General features: G+C 39.0%; 1 protein-coding gene across 4 annotated transcripts in view; it reads left to right on the forward strand.

Annotated features, from left to right (window-relative positions):
- The first annotated feature begins 5715 nt into the window (after window positions 1-5715).
- The window catches only part of shisal1b (shisa like 1b), a 36454-nt gene continuing 14384 nt past the window's right edge, over window positions 5716-27785 (forward strand). The window contains exons 1-5 of one of the 4 annotated variants that reach the window (XM_075470276.1): window positions 5716-6156; window positions 18088-18127; window positions 20079-20155; window positions 23643-23849; window positions 27326-27539. In XM_075470276.1, coding sequence (XP_075326391.1) covers window positions 23783-23849; window positions 27326-27539 — 281 coding nt within the window. In that variant the 5' untranslated portion in view covers window positions 5716-6156; window positions 18088-18127; window positions 20079-20155; window positions 23643-23782. The remainder of the gene's footprint in view (window positions 6157-18087; window positions 18128-20078; window positions 20156-23642; window positions 23850-27325; window positions 27540-27785) is intronic. The other 3 variants (XM_075470277.1, XM_075470278.1, XM_075470279.1) reach the window with 3 other exon arrangements.

A 27785-nucleotide genomic window follows, 5' to 3' on the forward strand; every position in this document is an offset into this window, starting at 1 on the left:
CATATTTATCATATATTTATTTTCTTTCAAAAATAATTTAGCTACTCTATTTAAAAAATGGGCGCAGTTTGCTGGTAACAGATACATCATGACTTGGCTTCACAGTTCTGCAGCAACTTTACCTTAGAGTTTCAATTCATTTCAGTTCAGTTCAGTTTTATTTTTTATAGCGCCAAATCACAACATCTTAGGGCCAATTCAAGCCTATTAGGGTCCAATTCAAGCCAATTAGGGTCCAATTCATTGTGAAACAATCATAATCCAGTTAAATCAAATTCATTAAATTCCAAATTAGTTCAATTCATACAGAGCATATTAAAAAAAGAAGTTGTCTAACTAAGGAAACTAACTAACAAAACTTCTCTTCGTTCCAAGATCCCATCCTGAGCGTGCACGAGGCAACTATGGAAAGAAAAACTCCCTTTTAACAGGAAGAAACCAGTCAGGGATGCCGGCCATCCGCCTCAACCAGCTGTTGGTTGAGAGGACATTCTACTTTTAGAAACTCTAGGAACCACGAGTAAGCCTGCAGTTTGAGTACAAAGTGCTTTGTTGGGAAAATTATTAAAATTATTATCCAATTATAAGATCTTTAGGATATGATGGAGCTTGGTCATTAAGAGCTTTATAGTGAGGAGAAGAATTTTATATTCTATTCTGAATTTAACAGAGAGCCAATGAAGAGAAGCTAAAGACAGAAAAGATTTAACTTTCAATCCCCAAAGTTAATTCTGAATAACAACGTAAAAATGGAAAATAACAGTTTTTTTTAATGTATTTCTCAGTTTCTACAGTTCTGTGAAAACTGCAAACACATAACAGAGGAGAATCTGAGTTGTCAAACATTTGTAAACGCAGTCATGTAAGACCAAAGAATATCTTCCTTTTTTAGATGCTCCCGTTAAGGGTCGCCACAGTGAGTGACTTAGGGATACAATTATTGTATCAATATATTCATTAGAGCTAATTATTGCTGCAAAACAGAATTTTTCTTTTTGATCAATTGTTTGATCATTTAAAAATTTGGCAAATAAATTTGTAGGGAAAAAAGAATCCAAATGACAAAAACCCACAGGTACCTATTTCTAAGAATAGAAAATGGTTAATTGTCTGCACCTGTGTTGTGCCTTTATAATGTGTTTCTCATTTCTCAATCATACAAACATGACAGTGAAATGATTGGAGAACAAAAGTAATGAATAGCTGACCTGAGTCTTGGTAACATGACGACAGTTGTGGGACTTTAGAGTTTAGACAGAGTGACTTGGAGAAATCAGAGCTATTTCAGTGCAATGCTGTGACCAATTTGTCCCTTCACATGTGGCAGGAGATGACATGGACTAGACATATGGTTGACTCACAGAAAATAAGTCACAGGCGAGGTGTGACTCAAAACCTGTCAAAGAGCGTTTCCACTTCTTCTGCAGTGTGAAATCTAAAAAAAAAAAAAAAAGTAGATGTCAAACAACAATTTTCATTTCAAGTCTGCAACAGTGAAAGTCCTGTGTGTAAATGTGAACTCTCCTTGTGATTTTCACCAGCTGAAAAATGCACCGTATAATGATAGACATTAAAGGGGAACGATAAGATGTACAGAATATTAGAATGTTCACTTTGTTGGTGTGACCCACCATTCATCGAGTCCATCAGCTGCTTATTTCAAGCAGCGCTCTCCTCTCCTAATTCCAGGTTATCGTTTTCAAAATCTCCAATGCAGAATACAACTGCTGGAGTTCTGAACCTTCTCACTGAGAGGTTTTAACTAAGATTTTTGGTCATGCAATGCGGTGGGCTCTTTCCTGAATGCTCTAACAAATCTACAAAGAACATGTTTCCAACATTTATGGGGATGTTCTTTCTTGTTTGCACCAAAACAAGTTCCCCCCATGACTCCAGCTTCAGCCCAGATTCTTGGTATAAAGAAATACAAATACATACGTTTTCCTTCTTGCCAGAATGTTCAGTGTAGTGAAACAACTCTTGTTGCCGATACGGCAATTTGGAGACCAGTCTGGCCAAATCATACTACGGTTTGTTTGTTTTTGGAGGATTTTCCTAACATTTTTCAGACGGCTGAGCAGTTTATGATTGGATCTTGTCATTTCTTATGTAAGGTTTACAGCTTTGAGGCAATTAGGAGAACACGCTTCGCTAAATGAGAGCAAGGGCAGTTACCTGTCAGAGGATTGTCTAACAGAAAGCTGATATTTTGTGTTTTCTCTTTTTTTTCTTTCAAATTACACCCATTAAATAAACACCCTTATACATTTCATTCTACTTCTTCATCAACCTTTTGAGTTCAAGCAAAGCAAAAGAAAAAAACTTCATCCAAATGTCTCAAAGTAGCAGAAGATGATTGATTTAGACATTAGAGAGCAGCTGGATGCACTTTTCTATTAACAGCATCCATCCAAAGACCAGAGGACATGCAATAACTTGTAGGGATTAGCACAATTCCCTGTGCCTTCTCCGACCTCCATCAAGCGTGCTTAGCTGGGCCCTTGAGAAAAATCTGACAACAGCATTCACTTACTTAATCACCATGGGACTACACAACATCAACTGCAAGACACTAAGTCATGGTTTGGCTTTATTATGCATAAGAACTTAAAGCCCTGCTTAAAACCACCATTTCACGTTTTCTCATGTGAGAAAGCAACCCAGCTCTTTTGGCCATGGCTTTGCAGAAGGGAGAAATATCCCAGAGAGCTAAAAGAAAAAGTACAAGGTTTTAAAAGAGAAAAGTCAATTTACTCACATTTAAACCATACACCAAATGGGAGTCTTTTTTTTTTTTTTCAGATTTAAAGCTTCATCTGTGTGAAATACCCTCTGGTGGTGGACCGTGTAAGCTGATCCTCCACGCTTATGGAGCCTCAAAAAAGATCCAAGGAAATCTCCTCGAGCTTGGTTGAAAGGAAGAAAATCCCACGTGACAGAATAACTTTTATCATTGGAATGTCTCAGTGGAGGGAGGGGCATTTGAAAGAAAAGGGAAACACGGTAGATCATTTTAATTTAATCTCTATGAAGCTACAGATGCAATCGAGGTGATGACTGCATCCGTGCTCAACTGTATTATTACTCAGCCCAGCTGCTAGGAAGACAATTCAAACCCTGCACCTGAGCATGGTCACTGCAGGTACTCTCCAGACCATAGTAAGGACGCGCACCTGCGGATAAAACTTCAACTACTGCAATAGATGACACATCTACCCTCTCAGTGTGAGAGATATCAGTACAGCTACTGTCTGATGCCATCACCGACATTTTCTTGAGATTTGTGAACAATCCACACAATCATTGCTTTGCATAGATTTATCATGACCTCATTTCCTGCTTATATTTCACACCCTCTCATCAATAATTCATTATTATTTAGAGTTTAAAAGAATTGTGTATTATTTACTCGCTGGCACTGTGGGTGAGAGTTCCATGTAAAAAAAAAAAGCATTTCTAGAATTTCAGGAACTCTTTTCTGTGACAAATATAATGATATTTTATGATCTTGTGATGGTTTCATGTTTCTGGTTTTCAGTTCACTTGCAGTAAATGCAGTAGGATGTAAAATCTGATTTACAGTCATCATATCATTCTTTAAATCCATTTAGATGCAATTTATGTTGTGAGAACAGCATTTGACCTGTAGATGAATGTGCTGGATTGGAAATGACCATCTTCTGTATAAATCACACTTACCAAGTCGACATGCAGAGACACAAATACAAACAGAGAGGATACATACACATAATTCTTGTACATACTTCCTCCTGGTTGAGTCGCCACACAGCCTGCTTCGGGCATCCCTGTCAGCTCATCTTCTCTTTGACATAAACTTGCCCTTATCAGAGCTCCCTCCTCTTCCTGCCGCATGTTGCCATGTGTGCGAGAGCAACACTTGCTAGTTGAAGCGGCACAGTGCTCCATGGGAGCATCTTTTGCTCGCCTGGCCAGCAGCATCAAGAGGATTTAGCCATATGTTCATAACCTCCCTTTCCTCACCTCAGAGAATTTCTATCTCACTTAGCCGAGGTGTGACTTATGGTTTCTGTCACCTTGGCTGTTGTGTGGGTCCGTCTGCGAGACATATGACATTTTTTTACACTTTATCAACAGTATTGAAAAAGCTGTCAGGATGGCCCCTTTATCACCTTTCACTGATGGTTGTGACCTCATTGATCCATTGCACCATGTGCATACTAACCCATCATCCACTGCACTCAAGAGGCACACTTGGACTGTCTGGCTGCCATGTCACATCAGGAACCAGCAGAGCATAGAAGAAAGGCAGAGTATCTCCGTTACAGGATGTTCCACATATACAGGCAGGGCTGACAATTGCAAGACCAAGTCACCAGTGACAGTACTGGTTTGTCTTTACTTTCTAGTTCATTGTTTAGTGCCATATCCTCAGTTTTTAACCTCACACTTTAGTTCTGTTCTTTAATATACTAATTACTTTATTCACCATTAGGAATTCTTCTGTTGATAATATTTTCTAAATAAAAAAGGAATTTAATTTATTTAATTTTTTTCCAGCATTGAAGCAGGGATTCAAATAGCTGTTATTTTCATTTCATTTGAGGTTTTTTGTAGGGCTTTTGTGAAAAGGACTCTAGTCCAAGGTGAAACATTCTGATTGCTCAGTTTATTCTACCAGCCACTGACAGATATTTGAGTTACCATATTTGGCAAGGAAAAATATATAAACTCTGCAGAGTAATTTTTCTGTCAATGAAATAATTGTTTTAATTCTACGGTCACGTGAGTAATCTTTATAAAAGGTTTTTGTATTAATCTGCATTTCTTTATCCCATACATCACCCACGGTTTTAATGAGAAGCTTTTGATTTCAAAGATTTCCAATTAAACAGAAACAACTGAGAGAACTCATCAGCCATCCTAATGTACTCCTCAGTTCTACAGAGAATTGAACATCCTTAAATTCAGTAGCTGTGCCATATGGATCACTCCTATAACTCACATCATGCTTGTTTTCAAAAGCAGCTGTTTGAAGTGAATAAGTAAGCTGTGTGCCAGCTGGGGTATGAGACCACTTTACAAATATTAGGTGATAATATACTGTTGCTTGGTTGAGAGCTAAAAATGTTGTACCACGAACCAAGACTAGTGGATTAGCGAGTTATGTTGGGCCCAAAGTCAGTGTTTTCAGTGTTGCCCTCTGTTAACCTGCTTAGATCACCATGGTAACGTTGGCTGAGCTCATAACCAACTCCGAAGCAGTTTATGTTCAGAGTTAAAGAATAGATCATCTAAAAAGATAAAGTGGCAGGAGTTTCATTTAACAGGGACTTCACCTGCACATTTGTGTTCTATATACAGTAAACGCAACTTTGATCAATGTCACCTTAACATGCAGATGACTGCTGCTGCTGGTGTGTGTAGTTGTACAGTGTTTGCAAAATTAAATTGCTGCACATTACTCATCGTCATCAGTGGGATAACCTCTGCACAGACTGTGTGAGGGCAGAGGAGATGACATTTATAATAGCTTGGATGCTAAGAAATAAAAATACTGACCAAGACTGTGTGTTCAACAGGGATAATGAAGAAAAAAAGCATGAAACACAGGTTGAGATCACCCATGAGAGGAGTTGAGTGGAGAACCAACAGGAAGTCTTTTCCCTCAGGAGGAAACCAAGCCTCGTTACTGTAAAAGCAGCTGACCCTGTGGCTTCTGTCGGGAAGGAATGCATGCACGGAGACAGACGGAGAGATAAACAGGAGCTCATACTGTACAGAGGATCACCATTCAGTGCTTGCATTCAAGCTTTCGCCCCCTCCCTCTCTCACTCCCTCTTTCACTCGCCCACTTAGTATCATTTCATCTCTCAGTCCCTCTTTCTCTCGCACACTCACTTGCAGTCGCTGTGCTCTGACGGATGGGGAGACACTGCCAAGAAGGACTAAGGGGTGAGAAGAGTGTGTTTCTTCTCTTCTCTGGTGTGTTTTCTTTCTCTTCCGCCTGGCTTTCCTCATGAGCTATTAATTTCAGCCCCGGCCCTGAGGATGAGGAGGATCTGTTTATGAGGAAGACACAACAAAGGAAGAGGGAACAAGGATCAACAGGGTGGTAAATCCGGCGAGCGGGAGAGAACCAGAAGATCTTTTCTTTTTCTCCAGGATTAAAACAAGGTTGGTGAGGAAAGCTGCTTATCATTAAAACAAACAGTGCCTGCTGTTATTCTCACAAATCTGTTCTTTACTTTCATTTCTGAAAAGTCTTCTCTATTCAAAACAATTCATATCCATAAGCTTCTATTGTTCTTTTCAAGGTTTCAATTAATTTTTCTCACAGACTAAATTTAGAACATTTTCTCTCCCAAAATGGCAAACTCTTTTGTAACATTTTCGTTATATTTCTCTGGTCTCCAGATTTGTTACTGAAGTTTCACTTCAGGCCAGCACTACTGTTTTATTTCCCAAAGGTGTGCAAAATGATTCCGAGGCAGAATGTCTCCCTTGGCAATGTAGTAGAGACTGATCTGCAGGAAAAGGCGAGGACAGCACGGCTTTCTTTACCGCTCATCAGCCGTCACTTTGCACAGGAGGCAATTAAGTGGGATTGGCAGCCGACGCTGCCGGTAACTTAGAAACAGGAGTGTGGGAGACACACGGTGGCGTATGATAGGATTCAGGGGGAGAGAGGAGCAGAGGAGGAAGGAAATTCCCTTTGTTCATTCACACAAAAGCCTGTTCCTCTGTGAAAACCCTGCTCTCGCCTGTGTGTCTGAGCGAAAACTGGCCCTGGGGCAGCAGTTGTGAGCTTTTATGATTTTGCACAGCAGCGAGCATTGTTCAAGAGTGTGACTTAAGGGTGACTGCATAGAAATTGTGTCTATGTGCTATGTGTATGGCTACAGGATCTTTAAGAGAACATTCACCTTCAATTACTGCAAGTCAGAGAAATTATTCAATAATATATTACCTTGTCAAACAAAGAGTTGGAAAAAAAACAAATAAACAACATGGTTCCCTTGCAAATACTGAGATCAATGTAACCCAGAAAGAAGAAGCAGTTTTGCAATTGACGTTTTTTCAAAGAAGACCTCTAAGCACTCTCCTGTTGTACAAGCTTCAAGTATTTGACTGAATAAATCTCCTTGAATCTCACAAAGACCCACTTTGCTCACTTTTTATCACACGCTCTTCAAACCGCTATTTATTTTAGCACTAATAAGATAAGAGGAGATGCGAAGGTTAGCCTCTGGCTGCTGACAGCATAGGCCTACGAGAAAGACTTAAGCATGTTGGTGGGCTGTGAAGTTCTTTAAATATTAGCTGTTGGGAAGAAGATCAGTTTGATTCAAAACAAGAGGAGGACAGGGAAGCAAAGTATTGGGTTCTCAGTGTAAATAGGTGGGGGCATTGCTAGGCTGTGATTCTGGACTGTGTGTTTTGACACAAAATGCTGCACAAACCTCCAGTCTATTTATTTTAGTGAAAGGAAAGTGTTGGTCTACTTTCAGTACAATGTGTTCGTACAGAAATCCCTCAAGTGAAAAATTAGCTTTTGAAAAAGCAGCAGGTTGGTGCAGTGTTTATGCTCATTTTGTGTTTAGTCTGGGCTTGATGTCTTCACATAATCACGGTCCCCGCAATCTGAGTGACTGAACGTAAGTGGGGTCAGGACAAGCAGGTTCGGCGATCAGTTATTAGCTGAGGACCGTTTCCTGTGTCACCTTGTCTCGTAAACACACACCACTTTTCCGTGCCTCACAAGGATGTTTACTGCGAGCCCTCAGTGACTCGGTGACTTTCTCGACCAGGAGGAGTCAACAAACTGATACAGCAATAATGTGCCCTTGGTGATGCACACGTTTATTTACATATAGATTATAAACACTCACATTTTTCCTGACATACGCACTAATACAAATATGCACGCACAGAGATGGAACAACACATACACATGCATTCACACGAGAGGTGGCGGAGCAGAGAGAGACGTCGTGACCGGTTGCTTGGCAGAAGCCCTCAAGGTGAAAATTTAAAGTGAGAAGCATTTCAAATTCAGAACAGATGATCCTGCCGGGGCTGAAACTGCAGAATAGCCTGCGGCATCAGATGCAAAAAATTCTTTTGGCAGAAAGATTTTTTTTGGTGCCTGGATCTCAAACATAGAAGTTAGTAGTGCAGAGTTGAAATGAATACAACTGTCGTTTCTATAAAGTTGCTGGTGGTGACTTGGTATCATGATCCAGATTTCCCAAAAAAGCTTTCAGTTTTCTCGAGAAGAGTTTTTTGTACAGCTATCATCGGAGTGAACCAAATCCAGTCATACAAGTAGACATAACAGGGAGCAGAGTAAGTTATGTATGAGTGAACACAACACACATCGATTGAACATTCTCACAGCTTCATAACTGCATAAGAGGCATATAACAATTTTGTCGCCCAGAGAATGTGATGATAATAATAGTATACATGAACATTCAACTATGGCCAAACAAACTAACAATGGCTTAGTTTCAGTCAGAACCAAATAGAATTTTGCCTTCCTCTTCGTCTTATCCTTTGGATGCTTGCTTTGCTTTTAGCATTTTTTGTTTTGTTTGGACCTCTGGTTCATTTGCAGAATTCTTTTCTTATCAAAGTGCTGCTGCAAACCCCATATGTGTCTGTTTTACTTTTGAGGGCATTTGAATTAGGCCACGGGAACAACACACAGTTGTACACAAAAAAATGTAACTTTTATTTGATTGAAGCTGCAAGTAATTATGAATGGTCTGAATGCTTAACATAATAATACCAATAATAATAATACTAAACAAAACGTAATGTCTTAGAAGCAAAATGACTGCAGTTGACTTGAAAGTCACTCTTTACTTGTATGATCTGCTGAGGAATATTGATTTCACTGATAATGTAACAAAGCCATTAATTATATTACCAGCAGATGAGCACAAGGACCTTCTTTCATTGGGGCTCTTAATTACATTCTGAGTGAAGACCTTACCGCACTTCAGATCAAACTAATTTTAGACCACCTCCTTCGGATGGATTTGATAAGCCCTTTAGGACAATCAGTCTTATATTTTTATAGATATATATGGTCTCCGTAGCACTCTGTTTTCTTAATATTTCAAATCAGACACAATTAAAAAGGCAGGTAAAAGGCCAAGAAAGTGAAGCTCAGATCTACGTCTGTTTGCACATCACAGAAGAACTAAGGCTTTTATCTGATGTTCCGAGAGCTCACCACCCACCCTTCTAAAAAAAATCACATTGAATGGTTTCCAACTGAGAGTTTAACTGATTAATAACGTCAACAGCAGCAGTGGCAGTCAAATAATTACATTCTTCAGCCCAAAAATAAACAGCAGCGTGCAGTCGCTCAGTGAGCACAGAGGTGTCTTGTTTTCCAATCTGCTGTGCCGAAAACTCTGCATTCATTTGGTTTATCTTTTCTGTCATCATGACATCTCTCTCTGGAGGGTTCACACTGGGTTCCCCTGACTTCGGCCTGTCTTTGTGTGTGTAAAAGTGTGTGAGTGCACAGTGTTTTACATGTGTGCTATAAGTTACTTAATTTCCGCATGCTAATTTGTGCATTTGTTAGAAAAAGACAGTTAGAACGCACGTGTGTGCTACTTTTACAGATGTATCTGTGACAATTTAAGGGTGCGCATGTGTGTGTGTGTGTGTGTATTTGGATGTCTATAGTTTTATGTATTCATGTATGAGAGAGGAAGACAGAATGGCTGACAGGTTCCTTAATGAAGCGCTCATTGCTTCTGCTTATATCAGATTCCAGTAAAAGGATTATAATTGAGTTGAAGCCTTTAGAGCAACACATCATCTCTACTCATCAGCTATAAGGATTCACTTTCCCTTGTTGTACGACAGCATTGTAACCATTAGAAGCTAGAAGAAAGCCAGCAGTCCCATTATACTGTCAGGGCCGATATCAGTGACGTACTCCATATTGTAACGGCTTACATCGCCCCTTTCACTGTCCTGTAATACTTCTCAACAAACATATAAGTGAAATGCACAAATATGGCTGCACTTTTTACTCTCTGATAAAACGGCCCATGAAATGCTTTTCATTATATGGATACATCAGGGTGTGTTGCATTCACCGTTCTCATTTATATGCCTGTGCATTGCTTTGAACTTTGTACTGCTCATTGCTTTCTTTTTTTTCTATTGAGGAGGAGGTAATGTTTTGTTATCGGAGAGGTATTTCCTCCATTTGTGCAGCTACTGAAAACAGAGGCCAAAAGAATAATCAAATGACGGCAAGCTGCTTCAGCTCAGTCGAAGGTTTGCCCATTGGCTCTTTTGAATGTTAATGCGGTATTTGCTCTGTGTATTTGTGTGTCTGCATCATTGATCAAAACAAAAGCGTAGAAAACTGACCTTTGCTCCTTTGAACATTAAGTCAGCTGAAGCAGTTGAATCAAAGATGCGTCACAGGAGGAGAAATAAATATTTGGGTTGATCAGGGTTTGGGAAAACTTGCTTTCATCCGTCATATGATTGACATGCTGACATTTAAATCTTCACGAATCACCTTATATTTATCAATTTTCACCATTGAACAAAGCAGGGTCTGATCCGTGCTTAAGTCGTGCCTCCTGGATGCTGCTTCGATTTAATGCTTAACCTCGGGATGACTTGTTCCACTTCATCCCACAATAGGTCAACAGAATAGCTTTTCTTTAACATCTAAGTCAAAATTTGAATCCTTCTTGGCTATGATTATCTTATCACCACGCTTGATCTCTTATAGACCTGAGGAGCAGAAGAATTAATGACTGCAGTGTAACGTTGTTTTGTCCAAGAAATCCAGCCAAACGTGTTCAGATTTAAACATCTAGATTATGAGGTTGTAAACAAAGCCTTGCATATTTACTTCCTCGAGATGTATGGGGATTTAGCACACCAGATGCAGCCACTTTCAACTTGCAGTATAAACTGCAAGATAAGAGAAGCTCTGTTTTTACAGACTCGGGTTATGCAGTCATATAACAGCACGTTTTCTGTCACAACTAATGGAAATCTGCTTTAAAACTGCTTTGATAAGCACCAGAGAGAGGGATACTTATACAATGTGGTTTAAACAGAAAGAAAGCGAAAAACAGATAAATACGAAGAAAAAAAACTGTGTGACACTGAGATGTGAAAAGATTCTGTTAAAGTGAATATAAAACGAGCAGATATTTGCCTTCACAGTCACACAGGTTTTGATTTTATCTGTGCATAAAGCTTACAGATTTACTGAAGGTGTCAGCTTAGATTTCTCATTTGCATTTGCATCTGTGTAAAATCACAACTGCAATCATTCAAAACCATTCTATATGTACATAAACATATGTTTGACTGACTGAGAGGGGTTAGAGTGGGGGAGTAGCTGTGATGGGCTGACAGCTGTGATGCGCTGGGAGCGAGCGCAGGGTTAAACATTAATGTCAGACACTGGCTGTTGATTACAGACCCAGAGGATCAGAAGAGCCTCTGCCACTTTTCCTCAGCTTTGCAACTTACAGAAAAAGCTTTTATCACCAGATATATGGAGAATGTCGAGGTAAAAGTGTAAATGTATAAAGTGGCATGCAAAAGTTTGGTCAAAATTTCTGCAACTGAGCCAGCACAGAAAGCAAAAGAGGACTTGATTTTCAAGTTATACAGTCAAAGATGATGGTCCTTTATATTTTGAAATTACTCGAGAGTCTTTCCCTCGTAGCTTATGAGGTTTTCCTGGTTTTGTGGTTTAAAGGAGACATATTTTAAGTTTTTTTAAAAAGCTGATAAACTTACCGGCGGTCTTAATGAAATGTCTGCGACGTGTTTTTAGGGAAGAAAGAGACCCACTCAGTTCCACTCTGCCCCTCTCTTTTTCAGGGTCAACCTCTTTAAAGATCTGTAGTACTCAATAACCCTTGAAGCACCTTATTACGGTAGGAGCGCATACAAAAATGGCTTGAGAGCTCAGACCATACACCAAACTGACAGAAAACACTTGACTGGCAGTTTTATTCTCAAATACTTGCTAATTTCTGCTTTGTGCAGATTGAGCCTGGACAGCTGGTAAGTTTTTTTTTTCCTCTTTTAGGCACAGTCTCATCGTTAGCTGTGTTGAACTTGCTCAGGCTCTTAAAACACACACTGCAGTGTATAACGGCTGCTGACCAGTTAATAAAACAATTATAAAACAACAATGATAAAACAATTGAGCTATCAGATTTCCTTGTTTGCATGTAAAAGATTTACTGAAAGTGGTAGAAGAGCATTATCTGCTAAGTTTTTTTCATATATTTAGTGAACTGTATGAGTAATGATGAATAAAAAGAAGGTTTTTTTTTTTTTAATGCACATGGCTTGTTTGGACATTGTTTGGCAAATTTTTCCTCTAAATATTCTCCCACAAATATTGTACAATATACTTGCTAGTGCCACAGCACAGCAGAACAGTGCACCTCCACTTGAGAATGCAAAATTATTCTCAGTCAAATGGAGGTCAATGGAAATGATCCAGCCTGTAGTAGCCTTTCTGACTTTAGCTTGATCTACATTGTTCCTGATACATTTCTTAACCTAATAACAAACTCAAGAAAGAGCTGCTTAAAAAAAATCTTTACTAGTGTATCTCTTTGCAGCGCTTCTGGAGTATTGTAAAGCTTTAAATTTGAATCATCTGACCTTTCTTAGTGATTACAGCTGTAGCCCTAAGAAGCTAGTTAAAGTCTAAGCTCAAATCATTTGAGATGCCCAAATTTTTGCATGACACCTTTTCTTCAATCTATCTTCTGTTATAATACTCAAATTTGTGAACAGCTCTTCAGTGTAAAATATTTGCTGCGCGTGTCAGTCATTGTTAATCTGGATGTAAACATCGAAAAGATCAAATGTTTTTCGGTCTTATAGATGATGATGTTTACAAAGGTATCGCACAATGACACCAACATAGTAAAAAGATTGACTGGATTCTCTTTGTGAGTAATCATGTGTGAATCTCTGGAGTTTGTTGTTGTCGCTCTTCAGACAATATGTTCCCTCTGTTTTCTCTATTCACTGGTTGTGAAGCTCATTGTTACAACAGTATAAAAGTGAGGCTGTCACTGGAACAAAGCAGAACAGCATAACTGTGGATAAAAGCTGTGCGTCTGTAAGTGGAAGGTTGGACCTCTATCTCCTAAGTCAACTACCAACCGAGCTTAACCAATGAAACAAAATAAAAAAAACTGTCTGTCAGCTGTGTGTGTTAACATCACACATGCATATGCTCACCGTACTGACAGGGATAATATGCCTTATAAAGCCTCACTATAATCCATGAGTCATTACGGGCTCAAACGACTGTAATTTTTCATTCAGCATGTAATGTAATGGCTCTCTATAATCCTTCTCTCCTACAATGACTGATCGTTTAAATAGTCGCAATGATCTCTTCCACATATTATCATTTCAAAACAGCAGGTAACTGCTGTTTTTATTTTTGATATTCTAAAAATGTTTCCATGATCTCAAATCAGCTCAGAACCGTTCCGTGCAGACGCTTTTAGCAGAGCTAGAGCTTACAGTTGAACTCAGTGGTATTCAGGGAGCATTTCAGGACATAATAGGAAGTTATTATTCAGAGAGGACATGCCAAACTAAGGTGAGTTCACTCGCTGTGGGTCAAAACCAGTACAGCCTCATTATTGAGGTCCAATCCCACTGCAATGGCCAGTCAAGCAACACTTTCAGTAATAATTGCTGGAACGGCCCACAAACCGTTCCTCGCATTTTAAGATTGTTTAACAGGCTGTATAAACTGGCTGCCAAAACACCATTAGCATTTGGATGAAGAGCAATGTGGAGTATTATCCGTTCTCATCTGAGGTATTTTTGGCTGCATTGTTGTCTATAACTGGTGAACTTGGTGACCTCTGAGACCTCGAGGTCTTCGAGAGTTCTCCACATCTAAAGTGCATCTATCCTGTCTATTTCAGGGTTAAGTCACATGGGGTTTGGTCTGGAATGTGAAGATTAGGAGGACTGTCTGATGGTAAAGCACTACTAAAGTGCTGCAATTTTGGGTTCAACACAATTGTAAAAATCACAGTGAGAGCGTTCTGTTGTATTTGTAAGTATTGTGGACTGACATGGGCAACATGACACGTGTAGAGGAGCAAGTTATTTTAGTGAAATGCTGTTCCTAATAGATTGCAAGGCAAACTGTGCCAGTTTCTAGGGTTTTACATATCGATCACAGTCTAACCTTAAGGCAAAGATCAAAACGCCCTTGAAGTTTATTGCTCTGTTGGCCTGAGTCCTTCGTTTCCTGCTTCTGTTCAACAATGATTGAAAGCTGGAATTGTTTAAAGAGATTTTCCTCCTGAGGCTTGCATTTATCTCAGGTCTTGCACATGTATAATGTGACAAAAGAGCAAGTGTCCATTATTTTTTTTCGCCGTCTCGCTGCAAGAAGAAGAAAATTATAGAGCAAGAACAAAACGTATGCTCGTGTTCTATCTGTCTTAACCACTCTGCCTCTGGAATTAATTTGGTCCCTGAGGACCTCTTTGTATGAAATTCTATTTCAAATTTACAAGGACTAGGAGTCCTTACCAAAGATTTTTTTTTTTTTACCACTGGATAACCTTGTGCCAGACCAAAAAAAAACCTCTGACTGATGTCTTCACGTTTCCTGGCTTGTTAAATTAAAAACTGCCGGACTTACTTTATTCACACACAAAGCACTATAATTTTTCCAAGCCTGCTTTCAGTGAAGTCTTCCCTCTTTGCCCTGGTGGTCTATTTAAATAAAAAATATTCAAGAAGGCAATAGAGAGGCAACAAAGATGATCAAACCAATGTGTTTTAGCAGTTTTGTCATGCATTACTCTCTCATGTCATGATTTTCTCTTTGATTTTTGAAATTCCCTTGGGACTATTTGTCTGTGGGTAGAAACTATTTTAAAATCCAGGGTCAACAGATGATGACCGGGAACATTTACAAGAGAAACCAAATGAGCCCAGAGCGGGGTGTTAAAACAAATCCAAACAAACAACGCAAGCTTGTGTATGGAATATGCAGCCGTGTCTGTCTGCATTACAGACACCAAAAGTCCACAGGATACGTCTCCCAAGCCCCAGAGCTGAAACAAGTCCAGTTATTCTGCATGTGTCACAGCCCCACTACCATAGAAGACTGAGTGTTAAAGCCCCGATGCATAGACAGATGAGACCTCTGCTGCTTGCAGGGAGTTTAGAACCTTGATGAAACATGTTGGGAGCTGCAACAAAATCCCTGGAAGGCTTTCTGTGGCTTTAGAAGTGGCTGAAGAGCAGCAAATACTCCATCTCTGTGAACTATGTCAGAGATGCTACTAAGGGACAACAGATATAATTCAGAAGCTAATCTTTGTTGTATTTATATAATTGATTAATTTGGCTGAAAAAAGTATCAAATCAGTTGATCAATGAAAGGGCCTTGCACTGTCTCTCTTTTTTTCTGACTAGCAACCCCAAAGTCATTCAAAAACATACCATCAATTTAACAGGCGGGTTGACTCAACAACATTTGGATATCCTCTTGAGTCCAGCCCTCACACCAGGAGAAGCCCCCCATGATTAGTGGATAAACTCACTGTCCTGAGAGACAAGGTGTGACGCGATAAGAGAGCTCTGAAAGATATTCAGTTTACAGTAATGTCAAACAGAATAGAGTAAAAAAATGCAAACGTCTGGCATTTGCGCTCAATAATTTATTAGTTAATTGTCAAGCATTGCAACGATCACTTTATAGGCAACTAATAATTCTACTAATAGTTTAAATAAAAAAAATTTAAAAGACAGGAAAAAATGCATTTTTGATAGATAATGTGTATTCGATCTGTTTAGAAGGCACATGTAGCATCAAGTGAGCCTGCTTGAATTATACTGCATCCCATGGAAACAAGACCGTTAAAGATTTGGATCATGTCAGGTGCCGTTCTAAGAATTCATATTCCCCAGCTTACCTCGATTGGATAATGAATTCAACCCATTAGACTCCAGTAGCTGTCTCATGAGCTATCTCCCTCTGTCTGCATGCATATATTTACTTCAATGCAACAATGACTGATGAAAGAATTTGGTCAGGACTATACTTCCTCCTTTGAGCTACAGTATTAAATCTCCTTAGTGTTAAGGCTTGTTATAATGACCTTGTTCACTGTTTCTGCATGCAGCTGAAGCTGAAGAAAATGTATCAGATGTATTTTCATGGAACTTGAAATAAGCTGCAGCACTGTAGCATTTTAAATGAGTAATGCTCATATCTGTGAGGAACCAGGAGGGGAGGTTTATTTTCAGGTGGATGCTAATATTTCCTTCCGTTAAAAATGTGAAGCAAAAGTGAGAGTGTAAGAGGGTTTTAAACAAGTTATTTGGAAAAAGCTGAACACGTGAAAGCAACATGAGGTATTATTTTTGGTTAAAGATCCCGGGGGAGCGGCATACCTCTTATTTTCCAATCCGCCTTTATGATCCAAACTGATGATGAATCAAGGATGTGAGTAGTAAAAGTGAGTGTTGGAAGCAGGGGGGGTTTGTATCAATGTGGCAACTCTCAGCAGGTAGAGACACAGCATGCTTGCAGCAGATGTAAGTTTGATTACATTTCTTCTTCTTCTTGTGGTGGCCTGACAATCTAGTTCCAAGTCTAAAAGAGAAATAGACCACCCATCCAGGTAGCTGCGCTGCACAATAGCTGAGTTCAATATGCTGCCTTACAGGCCAAACACTGCTCAACAAGCTCTATGGTAACCCTGCAGTGTTTTCTCTCATAGCTTTTATATACACATTTTTTTAAGGATCAACTGTATTAATTTCCTCTATAATACATTGCGGGGGTTAATTACAAGGTGCTACATTCCTCCCCGTGTCCTCTGTCACGTATACGTCTCCCAGGCGACACCAGCTTGCTTGACCAAAACATGTTGCTGCTGACTATGGGCTTTATTTAGAATACTTGATCTGGAAAATTTATTCAGCATCATATAAACCAAAGAAGAACTTTTGTTCATTCATCACTCAAATTTATGTTGAGCTCTGCAGCTGTGCGGTCACAGTGATACAAGCGCAAACTGCGAGAGCTGCACGAGCAGTTATTACCCTGGCTGTGCTTCATCAGTTTATAATAAAGAGGCGCCACATTAAAAAACACTAGAGGCTTTTATGGCAAGAAGTTTCAGAATGCTTTTGAATTTTGTTTTGATACACACAATTAAGATAAAAACTTTAATATATTTAAAAATAAATTTTATGTATTTAAAGTTAAATTAAAAAAAATACATAACTTAAGTTAAAGATAACAAGTGTTAAAGATAACAATAGGGGGCAACTCTGAAGCAGGACTTTAGTCATTTTGAATACTGTGAAGTGAATTTCAAATTAATTTAGCAGCATGACCTTAAACATACAGCGAGAGTCGTAAGGGTATCAGATCTCTCTTTTGGTGACTGGGTGATTCACAGGGGACATAGATTATATATGCTGAAGCCGATATTTATGATATTCACAACTTTTCCTCTGACTCATGTTGTGCTACACATTCACCAGTCTTCTCTTCTTAGCTGGGTTTCCATTACAATCTATGAGAAAATCAGATAAAGAAAAAGCTAATTTACGAGTGTTTCAATCCACTACTGTTCTGCAATTGAGGGTTGGTTCATCAAGATAAGCGGTGGGTGGCCCTGAATTTCCCAGCAGGAATTTTAGACGGTGAGATAATAGCTGCCTGCACTGCTGACACTATGCAAACTGGTCACAATAGCACAGCTACCTTTAAATGTGTTCAGTTTAAATAATACAGTTAGCTCGGTTTTTAGCACAGATACCATAGCAAACACATTAACACTCTGAGGATCGTTATAGCTATAACATCAGATGTTGCAGTGTTACGTTCTGAATCAAACATCAAATATTTTGATCATTATCAATCACCAATGTCTCTAACTTGTATTTTGGCTCTTTTTTTATTTTTGTCACTTTTTCTGGGAGGGGGTGGTTCCACCATTGTTGTAACTTCTACTAATCTCTATGCTCTTCTTTTTCTTTTGCTACCTCTTCTTCTTCGTTTGTTTGCTCCAGGGCAGAGTGGACATTATGGTGATTCACATTCTATCTAGTGGTAAGAAGTAATACTATAGTAAAATGCAGTCTGTCCCAAAAGTATTTGAGCTGTTTAAAACATTTGATCTACTCAGAGCATATTTAAGGGCCTTTAATATCATCTACTGTGTCCCAACTACCACTTTGATGATCTTCAAAAAAAAAAAACAGAATTTGCAACTCCTTCATTGGCTCCATCTTGATGTTTATATCCTAAGTTAATTGGTCTGTCCCCTGGTGGAATCCTTTGGTAAAAGGTATAGTGCATGTGCAAGTTTGTGAACAATTACACCACTGGACAATGGAGTTAAAAAGGTTAAAAAGCAAGTATTTTCTGAGACTTCTGATAGTTCTGGTAACAGCAATCAGGGATTCGCAAGTCAGGTGATGTCTGTATGTTATCGTATACCTGCTAGAGCTATTTTCATTGCCATTTCATTTGTTTTTAGCGATTCAATCTCTTCAGCTGTTTTTATTTGTAAATTTAAAAGTCACAACTTTTACTGCCTCTTTTAATCAGCTGTGGTGAACACAATTCAGCCCTCTTTGCCAACGATACTCATTAGATCAAAGCTCTGAATCTCCCAACATAGTCTATTACTCTAATTCAACACTGAAGGGCTTTTGAGTGAAGCTCTAATATCTTCCAAAGTGAATAAAACCCAATTTATTAGGATGACAGTCAAAGAGAGCATCAATTAGGCACATAACTCATTGCAGTTGATCAGTATTTGGATGCAAGCCCATTACCATACCCACACTCTGTAAGCTAATGCTCAATCATCTCCCTGTGTGAAGTAGGAGTCTCATCTCTAAACTTTACTTTACTCCAGATGCTCACGAGGTCATGAGTTTTAAGGTGATTGATAATGCACATTAACATGGATTAAGGGCAGCGCAGCAACAAGGAGTCCATTTGTGTGCTCTGAGGAAAAGCTAATAATGAAGCACAGAGGGTCCATAAATATCAAGCTACTATTATCCACTGGCATAAAAAAAAGTTATGTGAATACTCAGAGTGACCCAAATGTTTGTTCTTAAAATAAAGTTACCCTGTAGAGAGGGAAGCTTGTAATGTTGAGATAGTGGCTTTATAAACGCAAAAGTTCCTCTGATTAAAGACTTTTCAAGCCAGAAATGAAATAGATAGTGATTTTTAGGAGGCATGTAAACATGGCTTTTATTTTTTATTTTAAGTTTACGATTGAGTAAAAATAAAACTTGTCTAATCCAAAATATTCCACAGCACTTTCCCTCATCAAACCCCTGACATATTTGGGTCTCCTGCTGAGTTGTGATGAAAAGTGTGCTGTTAGGTTCACAGTGCTTTCTGCAGTAATTGCTCACTTCAGATTCTCCTCTTCTCTCTGGTAACAGTCTGGAGAGAAATGTAGACAAACAAATGAGTTTGAAGCTTTTAGATGACCACAGCAGTTGTCTAGATTTCTTTACACATTTGTGCTCTTAACAGCCTTTACATTTACTCAGAGAGGATGACAGAGTGCTGCCAGGATCTTTATGTATAATTCAGTATGATCTGAGACATAAACATCAAGCAAGACCCTCCATCTGTGTTGCATGCCTATTCAGCTGTGCTGTATGTTCTATTTTAAGTCCCAGGGAGCTATGCTCTGTGTACGATGTTGTGTGTGCCTGTCTGCATGCACTTCTGTGTATTTACAGCACATGTTCTGCTCCACGACCATCAGACTCATTACACAAACCCTGCAAACATTCACTTCTTCTTTACAAACAAGCGCTCCACTGTGAACCTTGCCCTTTTATAACCTCTCCCGGACAGCACAACATAATGTAAACTCTGAAAATGAAGGGAAGCTAAGCAATGATTTGTACAAAAGCCATGAAAAAGACCACAACTTTAATTTTAAAGGATGGGAATCCCTCACCGTGCTTCACATACTGCCATCTGTCAATATACTAAGACTATATATATATTTGTGTGTATATAGATGCCGTTCTAACAAGCCTCCTGGGACTTCAACTGCCTGGCTTTCTGAGGAGGGAACAGCGTTTCTGATCAAAGATGGTATTTATTCTCTAGTAGACACAGCCTGCTAGTTCTCTCTGTACAGTCCACAGTAATTTACTAGTTTGGTCATGTGCAACCATCCATGATGTTTGGATTGTAAAAGAAACATAACCAAAAGAAGCTCTGTTAGGTCAAATAAGTGGCAAAGAATAGCATTAGGTGTTAGAAAAGCTTTAGTTTCTTTCAACATATTTGTTTAAATGAGGTTCAATTAGGCAGGCATATATTTTTCAATCATACATTCATATACCTCCCACTCACGTGGTTGTATGTCGTATAAATGATCAGCATGGGGTTTTCTCTGATGTTTGAGGCTAAAAAATCTACTAGTGCAGGCATTCATGGCTGTATTGGTTCTTACATTAAATCTACTTTTGGTCTGTGTTGTGTGTGTCAGAGAGTAGAAGACATATTATCAGCTTTGAGCACATGCTGATCTTTCTATTATATAATTAAATGTTTTAGCCATGAGAAGGACCAGTGTACTTTTTGTGATAGGGAAAATTTGTTAACTAATAGAGAGTTCCTGCCAGTATTGGTGTCCTCTCGTTTTAACCATTTCGATCCACAGCATAAACTATGATGAGAATTAAACTATTCACTACTATTAAGTTTGGCTTATGTTGTTGGGATCCTGTGAGGACCTCTGATTCAAAGTCCTGGATTATCCAATTATTGCAACTTTCCTAAAGTGTCAAATGCACAGCCGCTCTGCTTTCTGCATCGAGGGCCATGTTTAATGTGAAAATGGTCAAGAGTTTCATTTTCCGTCCATCTTTAACTTATTCGATCAACTTTGTGTTAGCACCAAGACAGTGTGCTTTTAAAATAATGTGTAATTAACACTATCCTGTTTTCTGAATGAATTGTTTGGTCTGAAAAAACAAAGTAAAAACTAAAAATGTCCTTACAATATCTCAGCAACAATGTGACAACTGATCACTGAATCCAAGGAGACAAACATGAATGATATTCACTTCACTGTTATGTCAGATCATAAAGAAAAAGGCACTGTGACCATGTAATGACTAAATATTATGCATGTTTGATTATGATCCTCACAGAAATTGCAGATAATATTTTTTTAAGGAATCTTACAAGTTTGTAAAGCTCTGTTTTTAAAATAAGAACTTAAAACCGGCTTGAACAAATCCATCAGTTAAGACAAGCACTTCCCTCACAGCTGGCACTGAACACATATCAGCAGTTGTGGCTGCTTCTGTAAAACAAACATTCATTTTTCCATGTAGCTCGTTGCTGATCTTTTTGCTGATGTGCACTTTTTGCTCACAGGCACTGCCCAACCAAAGACCCTTCCTCTTTTGATTGTGTGTTCTGTTTAGCACTGATGTTTCATATGTTCAGGGAGTGATTCCCCTTACATGTAAAATATGCAACAGAGTGGCCACATTGTTTCTTCACTCAGAGAACCCCAGTTACAGCATAACCATAGAGCCTGTGTCGTATCTATCTTTGTAACATCTTTCATATGCCCAGGGAACTATCTCTGAGCATGTAAGATATGTAACAGACCAGAGGGGGTCTCTTCTAACCATACATCCAAATGAAAAGAAAGAATGCTTAACAATGTCTCCCCAAGTGTATATATGCCTGCACTGCACTGGACTCTGAGGGTTTGCCAAAACAGACTCCAAATATTTCAAGAAGAAAAGTAAAGGATGAAGATGAAGCAATATCAAACTGGATGTGATCCCCTGTTGCATTATTTTTCATCACAAGGAAAAGAAAACTGACGACCTCCTGCATGCTTGATGTTGTTCTTCATGTGTTTTTTTTATTTGCTGTCATCTGCCACTGGCTCCTCAATAATTCACAAGCCAAGTTTTGAAATGCTCTCCATGCATCTTGTGCTGAGAGGATGTGAACATTTCTCTGAATTTGCATGCGGCTAAAACTCTGAATGGTTTAGGGATAATTGCCAAAGACATTTTTTTGATACAGTTTGGAAATTAACACATATATAGGTCTCCTATAGTTCAGTGGTAAATTCACAGACTTTTCCTTTAGTCTTTCATTCCCACCCATCTTACATTACTTTGTCAAAAGTGGCTGATACTGGCAAAATCAAGGCATATACAAACACGTGGTTAACTTTGTAAAAAGCATCGCTACATGCAAATGGTTTATTGACACAGTTTGTAATAAATTACCATAAAGAAACGCAGCAACTGGAAATGTTTGTGTATAGTTTCTTCTGGTTCTATTAGAGGCATAAATTTGCCCTAGAACAGAAACAAGTTTGTCGAAGCAGATTGTACTGCCACCCCATTAATCTCACTTATCATCAGAGGATGGATCGCAGTGACAGTAGCACGATGTGCAGTGATACTGTGGAGGAGAAATTCATGAACTCCCACAATGCATCATTTATAAGCACAGTGCACTTATGCAGCTTTACAACCAAAACACAACATTATGCTTAAGCAGCAGATTCTGTGTAATTTGATCAAATGTTTGCTAAGAATACCATATTTTTTTTGTGCGCTCATAGCATTTTGTGCATGTTCAAGCATAGTCATAGAATTACATTTCCACGGGCTGTTGAGTTCTGTGTTAGTCTCTTCCTCACTGGAGCAAACTATAGTAGAATCAAGCTGAAATAAGGCCCACAAAAATAGAGGAAAAATATATGTGACACCTGATTTTCTTTATATATCTCTATATTTTTTGCAGTGCTGTTGTGATGTATCTGTTTGGGTTATGTGTATTTTCTTCATGGAAGTACTTTTAAAAGGTAAGAACAGAGTATTAATAGGAGTGCAAAAAACTACAATTTTCTGGATCAAGAGAGATATTTTTGGAAATGGATGATTATATTGTTTGAGAACTTAGAATTACTGCTATTTATAATGAAAACATCATTTACAGTGAAAGAAAAATGCAGTTCAACCTTAGGCAAATGTTCAATCTAATTATTCATTTGTAATTAGAAACTTAATTATCCACATGGTTTTGTGCTTCCCTGTAGAGGGCTTTTTGTAATTAAAGCCAAATCACATCGGAAACCCTCTAACCTCTGTGGGTGTCCTGTGCTGTCTGGCAGTGGGAAGTTGGCAGCGGAACCTTTAGGTCGTGTGGATTGTGGAGCAGGGTCTCCTGAGGATGCTTTATCAGTTTTTAGGGTTGTTGGGTACATTGTCATGCTGAGGAGGAAGCTGCCATTGAGAAGGGTTATGATGATGTTGCTCTGAAACAATTCAGAGGTAGATGGAATGTGTCAAAGTGACACCCGCATCTCTGCCAGGACCAACTGTTCATTGCAAGGACTCCATCATTGTTCATTTCCTGACCCGTCAGTGGTTTGTGTGTTATATCTGATTGATGAGAGCCCAAATATCCTGTTATGTCTTAGTTCTTAGGATACATTGCTTGTTGCCAGAAAAGATGTCCATAGAGTTGGGTTAAACTTACAAAATCAAATAATCTTAATCTTTTTTCCCTCTCCTTGTCTTATTCCCATCAGGAGTCCCGGCTCCCAACTGCAGCCATGTGAGAGAAGTTGTCTTTAACCAGAGGATGCTCACATCCAGCTAAAACAGAACAGCCCTCCCCCTCTCTTCCCCTCTCCTGCTCCCTCCCTCCTTCCCACATGAAGACAAGAAGATGACTATCACCAGTCGGCAGTCCTTCAATGTCCTGACGGTCATCTTCCTCCTGCTGTCTACTGCAGGTCTGTGAAGTACAGTATGTACCTATCAAAGAGTCTGCCTTGCTGGCCTTTAAAATTTCATACTTATCTCGTTATACCTGACAGCACTCATGGGAGTTTTAGGGCGTATTCATTCGTATAACCCTAAATATGGATCTCAGTCCCTTGCAGAGTGAGCCGTTAGTGCCAAGAGCTTAATACAAGCAACAACCCACGCAAAAAGATCTTATTGGATACACAGGGATCAATGTTGACATCTGATGGCCAGAAGTTGAGTCAGAGACCCTTCACATCAAGGCACAAACATTTACAGCCAGCTGTACTTTTACTTGGCAGGAAAGCTCTGAACCGTAGGGTGCTCTCTAAATGAGGCTATACATCGTAAACTCAGAAGAGAGCTCATTATTACCCCATAAGCAACAAAGAGAATCGCAGCCAACACAACCCAGCATCTAACTCTGAGATATGGAATACACATTATGCACGAGGGAAACAGTAGCAACTCAACTCTGAAAATGACAAAATAGGGTCGGGGGAGGACAGAGGGCAAGAACCATTCAACAATATGCACAATGGGCTTATGGGAGCAAAGAGCCATAATAATCAAAATGTGGGCTAGAGGTTGAGGACTACTTCAAACATCCTGGCTTTGGCTGGAGAGTTGTCATCTTCACATATACAAAAGTGTGTATGAAACCATGATTTCTTTTCAAATAACACTTCAAAGAAAGTTGATAGATGTCGTACCATGGCTATGAATTCTGGATGATGTGATAACTGGATCTCAAATTTCTTTGGTGATCAAGAAGAGTGAAATATAACTTCACAAATTAATCCTGATTTCACCTACAGTCCATATGCATGGAGTGTAAGGTTTTATCACAGATTTGGATTCATACTCATATAAATGTTTATTGTTATGAAAACAAACTTTTCAGTGATGAATTATAATTTCAGATCCTTATGTCTTAAAATGATTTGGATTTCATTTGTGATTTTTTTTTGTACATTAAGACGTATTGTTATTGAAACTGCAACAATTTCGGTTTCTTTAGTCATTTATCAACTTGTTTTTTGAAAACTAATAGTCAAATTAAACAAAATTGTTCATGATTCTATCAATTCAAAGACAAAAAAAACCCAAAAACTTGAAAAGATTAATGTACATGTTCTACAGTATATAATGAAATCAACACAAACATTGTCCCAGAACAAAGGCATAAGCAGCAGATGTGACTGCAGCCATGAATAAATAAATGCGACATGTGAACACATACTGATGTTCAGATGTTGGACGTCTACTCCAGTAAGAGAGAGCCACATCAGTTCCAGACCGCAGGTTGTAAACATACTGTAATGCAAGAGCCAAGAAGTTAACTGAGTCCTCAATTTCAAGAGGTGTTAATGTAATTAAGCAGGTGTGTTTTTTTTTTTTTTAATTTTATTGCTTCCAGATGCAGCTGTTGTTCATTTGAGTTGCCGGAGCCCTGCATTTGTCTCTTTCCCGTTGTGCATTGTTTCTTTACTGCCAGTTCACAAAGTCAGTGCTAAGTTAAAAAAAAAGGTTCTCCATCACTATAAGCCGTCTCGGACTTCTAATTCTGCTCTGTTCTTCGGCACCGCTCCATTTCACCCTCTCTGCTGTTAAGATTAGGTTTGCTGAAGTGAAGATAGCCGGCCTCACCAGCCTTATTATACCCTGCAAGAGCTCTCCATCAAATGCCGATCCGCACTGACAGACTTTTAATACAAGTGGACCTTAAACTAAATCACAGCAACAACTCTCTCACTGAAAACATTGCTGGATTTTTAGGCTCAGATGATGAAAATATTTTCAAGAGTCAAAGATAAACCCCTTAGAACAAAAGTGATATTAATGTACTTCACATGAACAGGCATCATTTAATTCATGCTTCGAAAGAGAGTTATGAGCACAAAGCAACAGGATTACAGGATCTCCAAATGACACAGATAGAGATTAAGTTACATAAATCCAATCAGCCTGCGATGGACTGGAGAACTGTCCAGGGTGTACCCACTCTCTCACTCTATGGCAGCATAGGGCAGCATATCCTGAATTGGATTAAGCGGGTTTGGAAAATGGATGGATGGAAGAATGATATTTTATCAACGTATCAGCAACAGAAGCTAGTTTCACTGAAAGACAGGGTCACACATTGTGCCCATCATAGACAAAGAAACTAGCTTCTTCTTCAAAGCTAAAATATCTTCTAAATATTGTGACCACAACATAGAGAGTAAAGGTTGAACGAAATTAAATCAGAACATCAGAGGCCCAATTCATAAAGCACAGAAGCACAGGCAGCATCAGCAGTTTATTGTTTTAGCAGCCTACATGAGTGCTTTAAGGGTACTGTATGAGTATAAATGTCTTCAGAGCTGTTTTTATACCAGGACTGTACAGCTGTCTCATTGTACACTACATTTGTTCCTTCTCCTTTACTGGCAAAAGGAAGTGAAGCTGACACTAATTAGTAAAAAGGATGTTGGAAAAAGACAGCAAGTCCTGCTCGATTGTGCTGTCCATTAATAATGATGAGCCCAGTAAACTGACACTGATCATGTTTGGGTCCTTTCTCATATAGATCTGTTAGTCATCAGATGGAGTCTGGGTCACTGCTGACGTACGTTCTTGTGACTTAATTGTCAGGCAAAACCTTGTTGTTTGCCTGATTTCAGAACAAAATCTGTGCGTTGTTGCTTTGCCTTGAAAAAAGCAAAGATACACAGATTTATGTCCCCCTAGAGCTGCAGGGACTCAACAGCACTGCTAAATGTGAAGGAAAAAAAATCCAGAGTACCATTTGCTCAGTGCATCTTTCCATTACTCCATAATGACCTTACTGCGTAACCATACGTAGCCCCAGCTACTGCAAGAAAAAAAAACAGAGGCAGTTTAGCTTCTCTTTCTTTTGATTTCTACCAAAACACCATCAAGAGATTTGTAACATAATCCTCTCAAAGCAAATTCTCTTAGTGGTTTGAGAAGCATATTTGGGTGTGCTATCCAGAGGCACTGACACTTTTACTGTATGTCTGCACAATTACCTAATAAATTAGATGCACCTGGATGTTCTGGGATTGTTTGCATTCCTCTAAGAATAAAATTGACAACGCTTTGCCATCATACATAACTGGATGTCTGGTTCGGTTTATTTTTGCAACTGCAGGCTGCTTGTTTTGTGTTCCTTGTCCTACGTTGTTATTATTACATGGATTCTCTCCTGTCATGTCTGTTCTGCAGCTTCCAAAGAAAACAAATAGCATTCAGTTCTGTGGTTTTAAAGTGTAGCAGCTGAAAAATATTTCCTTAAGAGCAGTTTTCCATCAATAAATCTAATAAGGGGTTCAGAACTTGAAGATAAACACAATTTCTGCCTTAAAGGTCATGAGCTACATTTGTATTGAGTGCGTGTTTCTTTGTCCGCTGAGCTGCACACCAACTGGTTTTTGTCTTCCCCCTTTTGACACTGCAGCCCTCTCAGCTCATTACCGAGTGTGCGAACCCTACTCTGACCACAAAGGGCGTTACCACTTCGGCTTTCACTGCCCACGCCTCACGGACAACAAGACCTACATGTTTTGCTGTCACCACAACAACACCGCCTTCAAGTACTGCTGCAACGACACCGAGTTCCAGATGGTCATGCAGGTCAACCTCACCACCACCTCAGACGGTTATGCACACAAGTGAGTGAAAATCAAATGTTTGACCAATGTTGACCCACTTACTCTCTATGGTAAAGTCCTGTTCTATGTGCCACTGGTTTTGCAAAATATTTGAAGGTCATAATCATTTAAATACCCTGCTTTATACAAATACAGTATGAGGAAATTCGTAATCACAAACTCTATCATGATCAGCAGTTTTTCTTGCGAGTGTCTTGCTTTTACCCTACTTAACATATTGAGTTGGGCATACACAGTTATAGTCAT

Source organism: Odontesthes bonariensis, chromosome 7 (assembly GCF_027942865.1).
Source record: "Odontesthes bonariensis isolate fOdoBon6 chromosome 7, fOdoBon6.hap1, whole genome shotgun sequence".
Classification (NCBI taxonomy): Eukaryota; Metazoa; Chordata; class Actinopteri; order Atheriniformes; family Atherinopsidae; genus Odontesthes; species Odontesthes bonariensis.